The sequence below is a fragment of the Pseudophryne corroboree genome, chromosome 5 (genome assembly GCF_028390025.1).
Source record: "Pseudophryne corroboree isolate aPseCor3 chromosome 5, aPseCor3.hap2, whole genome shotgun sequence".
Lineage (NCBI taxonomy): Eukaryota > Metazoa > Chordata > Amphibia > Anura > Myobatrachidae > Pseudophryne > Pseudophryne corroboree.
In genome coordinates this window covers 411,004,277-411,014,193 of record NC_086448.1, presented here as the reverse complement: position 1 = coordinate 411,014,193, position 9,917 = coordinate 411,004,277, and the positions used below count along the sequence as shown (strand labels likewise).

The 9,917-nt window shown below is 43.8% G+C and overlaps 1 protein-coding gene across 1 annotated transcript in view; it reads left to right on the top strand.

Annotated features, from left to right (window-relative positions):
• Positions 1–8,865: 8,865 nt before the first annotated feature.
• ADCY2 (adenylate cyclase 2) overlaps positions 8,866–9,917 on the top strand; it is a 1,664,414-nt gene continuing 1,663,362 nt past the window's right edge. Inside the window, exon 1 of the mRNA XM_063922769.1 lies at positions 8,866–9,489. Coding sequence (XP_063778839.1) covers positions 9,283–9,489 — 207 coding nt within the window. The 5' untranslated portion in view covers positions 8,866–9,282. The remainder of the gene's footprint in view (positions 9,490–9,917) is intronic.

The following is a 9,917-nucleotide window of genomic DNA, read 5'->3' as shown; positions in this document are numbered from 1 at the left end:
CATGCCCTAACTTCAGCCCTCTATTCCCCTGGGCATCTGCCTTAGTAGATGATGCTGACGGACTTGTATCATCAGGACTGGTGACAGAACCTACATCACTAGTAGTATGTGCTTGCTGCTCTCCTTTCAATTGTTCGTCCTCCATATCTATCCACAAACACAAATGAAGAGAGGTACAGCACACACCACAATTTGTACAAACAATGTACTACCTTCAGTGTTGCATAACACATGTGAGTCTGAAATAGTAATTAAACACTGCAGTTTAATTTCACCAACAGTGTTGCACAATACGTGTATGAGTCAGAAATAGTAATTGAACACTGCAGTTGAACTTCACCAACAGTGTCCCACAATATGTGTATGAGTAGGAAATAATATATTGAGTAATATAATATAATACATGTATGAGTAGGATATAAAATATTGCAGTCTGACCGGCAGTATCACAGTACAAAAGCAATTGCCATTTATTTTCCTTCAACTATATAACACAGTCTGAAAACAAAATAAAATTGTATAGTACACTGGGCAACAGCACAAGCAAAAAAAAAACCCACTTTTTTATAATTATATTTTTAGGCTTTTTGTTTTTAGCTTTTATTATTCTGACATTACACTGGGGCAGAGCCCCAGATGGACGCACGGATCAGCCCTTTCTCTGACGTCCTAGTGGATGCTGGGAACTCCGTAAGGACCATGGGGAATAGCGGCTCCGCAGGAGACTGGGCACAACTAAAAGAAAGCTTTTAGACTACCTGGTGTGCACTGGCTCCTCCCACTATGACCCTCCTCCAAGCCTCAGTTAGATTTCTGTGCCCGGCCGAGCTGGATGCACACTAGGGGCTCTCCTGAACTCCTAGAAAGAAAGTTTATTTTAGGTTTTTTATTTTACAGTGAGACCTGCTGGCAACAGGCTCACTGCATCGAGGGACTAAGGGGAGAAGAAGCGAACCTACCTGCTTGCAGCTAGCTTGGGCTTCTTAGGCTACTGGACACCATTAGCTCCAGAGGGATCGACCGCATGGAACTGGCCTTGGTGTTCGTTCCCGGAGCCGCGCCGCCGTCCCCCTTACAGAGCCAGAAGCAAGAAGAGGTCCGGAAAATCGGCGGCAGAAGACATCAGTCTTCACCAAGGTAGCGCACAGCACTGCAGCTGTGCGCCATTGCTCCTCATGCACACTTCACACTCCGGTCACTGAGGGTGCAGGGCGCTGGGGGGGGGGCGCCCTGAGCAGCAATAAAAACACCTTGGCTGGCAAATATATCACAATATATAGCCCCAGAGGCTATATATGTGATAAATACCCCTGCCAGAATCCATAAAAAAGCGTGAGAAAAGTCTGCGAAAAAGGGGCGGAGCTATATCCCTCAGCACACTGGCACCATTTTCTCTTCACAGTGCAGCTGGAAGACAGCTCCCCAGGCTCTCCCCTGTAGTTTGCAGGCTCAAAGGGTTAAAAAGAGAGGGGGGGCACTAAATTTAGGCGCAATATTGTATATACAAACAGCTATTGGGAAAAATTCACTCAATATAGTGTTAATCCCTAAATTATATAGCGCTCTGGTGTGTGCTGGCATACTCTCTCTCTGTCTCCCCAAAGGGCTGTGTGGGGTCCTGTCCTCAGTCAGAGCATTCCCTGTGTGTGTGCGGTGTGTCGGTACGGCTGTGTCGACACGTTTGATGAGGAGGCTTATGCGATGGCAGAGCAGATGCCGATAAATGTGATGTCGCCCCCTGTGGGGCCGACACCAGAGTGGATGGATAGGTGGAAGGTATAAACCGACAGTGTCAACTCCTTACATAAAAGGCTGGATGACGTAACAGCTATGGGACAGCCGGCTTCTCAGCCCGCGCCTGCCCAGGCGTCTCAAAGGCCATCAGGGGCTCAAAAACGCCCGCTCCCTCAGATGGCAGACACAGATGTCGACACGGAGTCTGACTCCAGTGTCGACGAGGTTGAGACATATACACAATCCACTAGGAACATCTGTTACATGATCCCGGCAATAAAAAATGTGTTACACATTTTTGACATTAACCCAAGTACCACTAAAAAAGGGTTTTATGTTTGGGGAGAAAAAGCAGGCAGTGTTTTGTTCCCCCATCAAATGAGTGAATGAAGTGTGAAAAAGCGTGGGTTCCCCCGATAAGAAACTGGTAATTTCTAAAAAGTTACTGATGGCGTACCCTTTCCCGCCAGAGGATAAGTTACGCTGGGAGATATCCCCTAGGGTGGATAAGGCGCTCACACGTTTGTCAAAAAAGGTGGCACTGCCATCTTAGGATACGGCCACTTTGAAGGTACCTGCTGATAAAAAGCAGGAGGCTATCCTGAAGTCTGTATTTACACACTCAGGTACTAGACTGAGACCTGCAGATAGTGCTGCTGCAGCGTGGTCTGTAACCCTGTCAAACAGGGATACTATTTTGCGAACATAAGACGTCGTCTTATATATGAGGGATGCACAGAGGGATATTTTGCTGGCTGGCATCCAGAATTAATGCAATGTCCATTCTGTCAGGAGGGTATTAGAGACCCGACACTGGACAGGTGATGCTGACTTTAAAAGGCACATAGAGCCTTATAAGGGTGAGGAATTGTTTGGGGATGGTCTCTGGGACCTCGTATCCACAGCAACAGCTGGGAAGAAAAAAATTTACCTCAGGTTTCCTCACAGCCTAAGAAAGCACTGTATTATCAGGTACAGTCCTTTCGGCTTCAGAAAAGCAAGCGGGTCAAAGGCGCTTCCTTTCTGCACAGAGACGAGGGAAGAGGGAAAAAGCTGCACCAGTCAGCCAGTTCCCAGAATCAAAATTCTTCCCCCGCTTCCTCTGAATCCACCGTATGACGCGGGGGCTCCACAGGCGTAGCCAGGTACGGTGGGGGGCCGCCTCAAAAATTTCAGTGATCAGTGGGCTCGCTCACGGGTGGATCCCTGGATCCTTCAAGTAGTATCTCAGGGGTACAAGCTGGAATTCGAGGCGTCTTCACCCCGCCGTTTCCTCAAATCTGCCTTGCCGACAACTCCCTCAGGCAGGGAGGCTGTGCTAGAGGCAATTCACAAGCTGTATTCCCAGCAGGTGATAGTCAAGGTGCCCCTACTTCAACAAGGACGGGGTTACTATTCCACACTGTTTGTGGTACCGAAACCGGACGGTTCGGTGAGACCCATTTTAAATTTGAAATCCTTGAACACATACATAAAAAAATTAAAGTTCAAGATGGAATCGCTCAGGGCGGTTATTGCAAGCCTGGAGGAGGGGGATTACATGGTATCCCTGGACATCAAGGATGCTTACCTACATGTCCCCATTTACCTTCCTCACCAGGAGTACCTCAGATTTGTGGTACAGGATTGCCATTACCAATTCCAAACACTGCCGTTTGGACTGTCCACAGCACCGAGGGTCTTTACCAAGGTAATGGCAGAAATGATGATACTCCTTCAAAAAAAGGGAGTTTTAATTATCCCGTACTTGGACGATCTCCTTATAAAGGCAAGGTCCAAGGAGCAGTTGTTGGTCGGAGTAGCACTATCTCGGGAAGTGCTACAACAGCAAGGATGGATTCTATACATTCCAAAGTCACAGCTGGTTCCTACCACACGCCTACTGTTCCTGGGGATGGTTCTGGACACAGAACAGAAAAAAGTGTTTCTCCCGCAGGAGAAAGCCAAGGAGCTGTCATCTCTAGTCAGAGACCTCCTGAAACCAAAACAGGTATCGGTGCATCACTGCACACGAGTCCTGGGGAAAATGGTAGCTTCTTACGAAGCAAAATTCCATTCGGCAGGTTCCATGCAAGAACCTTTCAGTGGGACCTCTTGGACAAGTGGTCGGGATCGCATCTTCAGATGCATCGGCTGATAACCCTGTCTCCAAGGACCAGGGTATCTCTACTGTGGTGGCTGCAGAGTGCTCATCTTCAAGAGGGCCGCAGATTCGGCATACAGGACTGGGTCCTGGTAACCACGGATGCCAGCCTTCGAGGCTGGGGGGCAGTCACACAGGGAAGAAATTTCCAAGGACTTTGGTCAAGTCAGGAGTAGTCCCTACACATACATATTCTGGAACTGAGGGCCATTTACAATGCCCTAAGTCTGGCAAGGCCTCTGCTTCAAAACCAGCCGGTACTGATCCAATCAGACAACATCACGGCAGTCGCCCTTGTAAACCGACAGGGCGGCATAAGAAGCAGGATGGCGATGGCAGAAGCCACAAGGATTCTCCGATGGGCGGAGAATCACGTCTTAGCACTGTCAGCAGTGTTCATTCCGGGAGTGGACAACTGGGAAGCAGACTTCCTCAGCAGACACGACCTACACCCGGGAGAGTGGGGACTTCATCCAGAAGTCTTCCAACTGTTGGTAAACCGTTGGGAAAGGCCGCAGGTGGACATTATGGCGTCTCGCCTAAACAAAAAACAAAAAAACTAGATATTGCGCCAGGTCAAGGGACCCTCAGGCAATAGCTGTGGACGCTCTAGTGACACTGTGGGTGTACCAGTCGGTTTATGTATCCCCTCCTCTGCCTCTCATACCACAGGTACTGAGAATAATATGAAAACAAGGAGTAAGAACGATACTCGTGGTTCCGGATGGGCCAAGAAGAGCTTGGTACCCAGAACTTCAAGAAATTATATCAGAGGACCCATGGCCTCTACCGCTCAGACAGGATCTGCTACAGCAGGGGCCCTGTCTGTTCCAAGACTTACCGCGGCTGCGTTTGACGGCATGGCGGTTGAATTCCGGATCCTAAAGGAAAAAGGCATTCCGGAGGAAGTCATTCCTACGCTGATAAAAGCCAGGAAAGAAGTAACCGCAAACCATTATCACCGTATTTGGCGAAAATATGTTGCGTGGTGTGAGGCCAGGAAGGCCCAACAGAGGAATTTCAGCTGGGTCGTTTTCTGCACTTCCTACAGTCAGGAGTGACTATGGGCCTAAACTTGGGTTCCATTAAGGTCCAGATTTCGGCTCTGTCGATTTTCTTCCAGAAAGAACTGGCTTCACTGCCTGGAGTTCAGACATTTGTAAAGGGAGTGCTACATAGTCAGCCCCCTTTTGTGCCTCCTGTGGCACCTTGGGATCTCAACGTGGTGTTGAGTTTCCTAAAATCACATTGGTTTGAGCCACTTAAAACTGTGGATTTGAAATATCTCACGTGGAAAGTGGTCATGTTATTGGCCTTGGCTTCGGCCAGGCGTGTGTCAGAATTGGCGGCTTTGTCATGTAAAAGCCCTTATCTGATTTTCCATATGGATAGGGCAGAATTGAGGACTCGTCCCCAGTTTCTCCCTAAGGTGGTATCAGCTTTTCACTTAAACCAACCTATTGTAGTGCCTGCGGCTACTAGGGACTTGGAAGATTCCAAGTTACTGGACGTAGTCAGGGCCTTAAAAATTTATATTTCCAGGAAGGCTGGAGTCAGGAAAACTGACTCGCTTTTTATCCTGTAGGCACCCAACAAAATAGGTGCTCCTGCTTCTAAGCAGACTATTGCTCGCTGAATTTGTAGCACAATTCAGCTGGAGCATTCTGCGGCTGGATTGCCGCATCCTAAATCAGTAAAAGCCCATTCCACGAGGAAAGTGGGCTCATCTTGGGCGGCTGCCCGAGGGGTCTCGGCTTTATAACTTTGCTGAGCTGCAACTTGGTCAGGGGCAAACACGTTTGCAAAATTCTACAAATTTGATACCCTGGCTGAGGAGGACCTTGAGTTCTCTCATTCGGTGCTGCAGAGTCATCCGCACTCTCCCGCCCGTTTGGGAGCTTTGGTATAATCCCCATGGTCCTTACGGAGTTCCCAGCATCCACTAGGACGTCAGAGAAAATAAGATTTTACTCACCGGTAAATCTATTTCTCGTAGTCCGTAGTGGATGCTGGGCGCCCATCCCAAGTGCGGATTGTCTGCAATACTTGTATGTAGTTATTGCCTAACTAAGGGTTATTGTTGAGCCATCTGTTGAGAGGCTCAGTTATATTTCATACTGTTAACTGGGTATAGTATCACAAGTTATACGGTGTGATTGGTGTGGCTGGTATGAGTCTTACCCGGGATTCAAAATCCTTCCTTATTGTGTCAGCTCTTCCGGGCACAGTATCCTAACTGAGGCTTGGAGGAGGGTCATAGTGGGAGGAGCCAGTGCACACCAGGTAGTCTAAAAGCTTTCTTTTAGTTGTGCCCAGTCTCCTGCGGAGCCGCTATTCCCCATGGTCCTTACGGAGTTCCCAGCATCCACTACGGACTACGAGAAATAGATTTACCGGTGAGTAAAATCTTATTTTTTCAGATACAGCAGACAGAGCAACCCTTTCAGATACAGCTGATAGAGCACCCCACCTGGGCTGATACAGTAGAGCACCTTTTTCAGATACAGCAGAGTACCACTTTTTCAGATACAGCAGACAGAGCACCTCTTCAGATACAGCAGACAGAGCACCCATTTCAGATACAGCTGACAGAGCACCTCTTCAGATACAGCAGACAGAGCACCACTTTCAGATACAGCTGACAGAGCACCCCACCTTGACTTATACAGCAGAGCACTCCTTTTAAATACATCCTGAGTGAAGATGGCGCAATCATCTGTATAGAATCCAAATCCTGCGAGAATCTGGCAGCGGGATGATGACATTCAGCCTCGATTTGGGATCCGCATAAGGCGGGAAGTTCTGAGCCAGACTTGGGTACGGACTTGGATTGCAAAGTTCAAGTAGGTCCCGTTCTCGGAGAACCGGACCCACTCATCTCTACTTGATACCTGCTTTATTATTTTCTGGAATGATTTCACTAATTTCTACCTGTTTTCAGACATACTGTATATGTGAAACTAAAAATTAGAACAAAAACAAAAGGTAAAGGTACCTACTGCATAAAGCAGAGTATGACCGCACACAAAAAAAGCACTATCAGTTTAAGATCTGGTAGTCTGATATATAAAATGTGAGTTATCATAATATTAATAATAATAATTATTATTATTATTAGTACAGGTTGAATATCCCTTATCCAAAATGCTTGGGACCAGAGGTATTTTGGATATGGGATTTTTGCGTATTTTGGAATAATTGCATACCATAATGAGATATCATGGTTATGGGACCCAAGTCTAAGCACAGAATGCATTTATGTTTCATATACACCTTATACACACAGCCTGTAGGCAATTTTAGCCAATATTTTTTATAACTTTGTTCATTAAACAAAGTGTGTCTACATTCACACAATTCATTTATGTTTCATATACACCTTATACACACAGCCTGAAGGTCATTTAATACAATATTTTTAATAACTGTGTATTAAACAAAGTTTGTGTACATTGAGTCATCAAAAAAACAAAGGTTTCACTATCTCACTCTCATTCAAAAAAATCCGTATTTTGGAATATTCCGTATTTCGGAATATTTGGATATGGGATACTCAACCTGTAGTATTATTATTATTATTATTATTATTATTATTACTACTATCTCTTGACTTCCATTCTGCATAAATCAGATTTTTTTGTGGCCACATTTGGAGTTGCATCCTACTCTGTTACGTTGTGTATAACACAAAATAAAATGCCTGAGTAAACATGACATTCAAAATATTCCCTTATTTGTCATATTGAAGCTCTTTGCAACTAAAAAAGTAGTAACTGTATGTTTTCCCATTCACTTTTAAAGTACTTTGAAAAAAGTGTGATTGGTTTATTCTTTTCTGATCAATTATAAATTGGGTTATTTTCACACTTCTTTGATGACTCAGAGACCCATCTCTTCACTAGTCCTGAAGAATGTACTGTAGGGGGGAAATGTAATAGGGTGATCAGAAAGTGAGAGATTTTGGACAAATTCTCTGTTTTGTTTCTTTAAAGTGGCAATCATTTACATGGCAAACCAGGCTGATTTTGCCACGTAAATGATTGCAACTTTAAAAAAAATGCAGAATTTGACGAAAATCTCTCACTTTCTGATTCTCATACCCTATTTAAATTTTCCTCTAGATGTTTCTGAATTAACACCCAGGCAAATTTTGTGAAAATATTGCATCTTTTTATGGAACTATTGTCATTATATGATTATTTTCCACATCGCTCTTCCATTTGAAAATCATCAAAAAATAAAACTATGTATTTTTTCTTTCTTTATTTTCTGAAACGTGCTATACCATGATAATCAATATTGTAATGCCTACATGAAGGAGAGGGGAGGGAGCAATGTTATAAATGTATCTATCCACTTTCAATGGAACATACTGAAGCAAGGATATCTTTCACATTTCTAAAATGTTATGTATTGTATAATTGATGTAGATTATATCTACAGTATTTTGAATTCTATCATATGACAATGATAATAAAGAGTGAAAAAGCAGAATGAAGATGCAGAACAGAAATCCATTAAAAAAGCAACAATTGCTGTAATAAACTAATAAATGCGTAGTGGGATTAAAATAAGCTTTCATATGCTATTGAACCATAAAGCATTTAGTTTTTATATTATTTTTTGTACTACCAGTTATTAATATAGTGTTCACATATTCTGCATTAATAGTGATAAATATATGCCTGTAATAATATATGTTAAGGATAAAGTTGCTATTTTCTCTTTTTATTCCAACATTTATATTTTAATGTTACAAATGATGATAAACAGTCTTTTTGAGGAAGGATGTTGACATCTTGCTACAGTATTTCAGCACATCAGAATTTGTTCCCAATCCAGGCTCCCAGCCAGTGCTTCGGTGCCAGAGAATTGCTGTACTTCAATCAGCCTCTAGCTACTGGAATAAAATATAACAAGAACAAAAAAGGAAACTGCTCATTCTGACTGGCCACCAGACACTTGCACATCCTATAGGAAGCTGGTGGGATAAGTCAGGTTTACATCCACCTCACACTCAGCATGCTTCTGTGTGTGTGCTTTTTCCCAATTAGAGAAAGGAGAGAGCCTATTATGAATGAATGAGCCGTGTGCTGAGGCTGCTGCTGATGCTGAGACTGAGGAAGGGTGTGCACTCTGCTTTATTGTTCTCATCTGACATACGCCTTGAAGCACACTCTGGAAACTTAGAGCAAACCTTACAGCTATCCTCTTGGTGCCTACTGTTTAATTAACGCCTTCCTTTATTAGCATCATGAGACAGGAGTTTTCTTCTCAGCTCTAAACCTGCTTTACTCTGATTCTACTTAAACACAACACATACTGAAGGTTTGCAGGAGAACAATAATAAAGGAGACTGGATTTTCTTATTGTTTTCTGTCCTTCTATTTCTTAAGCTATCAGAAATGTGGCAAGAAGCAATGAGGAGACGCCGCTATTTTCTTGAGAGAACAGAAGAAGTGGTTATTAAGCAAGAGCAACAGAAGTCCAGGGACTGGCTCTATGAGTCCTATTACTGCATGAGCCAGCAGCACCCCCTTATCGTCTTTCTGCTCCTCATTGTGATGGGGACATGCCTGGCATTGCTTGCTGTCTTCTTTGCTTCAGGGCTGGTAAGGAGATTTCATTTAGAGCACCCTGCACAATGTGCTGTTAAAAAAAGTAGTTACAGTGAAAGCAGAAATGACACTATATTGTATGTACAGGTAATTCAGAATATTTACTGTGACACTAATAATTATGGGCTGCATAGCGAAACTTGCACTATGGATAGTTTTGTATTTATTCATATTTAGCAGTTTGTTCAATACATGGAGCCTGGATAAACTGGCAAATATTGTGTGATTACATAGACAATGATCTATCCAATATACTGTAGGTTATATTATCCATACCTGTGATTTAGGTAAATCGCTGCATATATTCTTCTGATCCCTCTTTTAACACTATGGTGAATGTTTGCTCTGCATTCATCAAAAAATAACTTGTCTAAAAAATAAAAACACAAAAACAAACAAAAAACACATTTCTTGTGGTTATC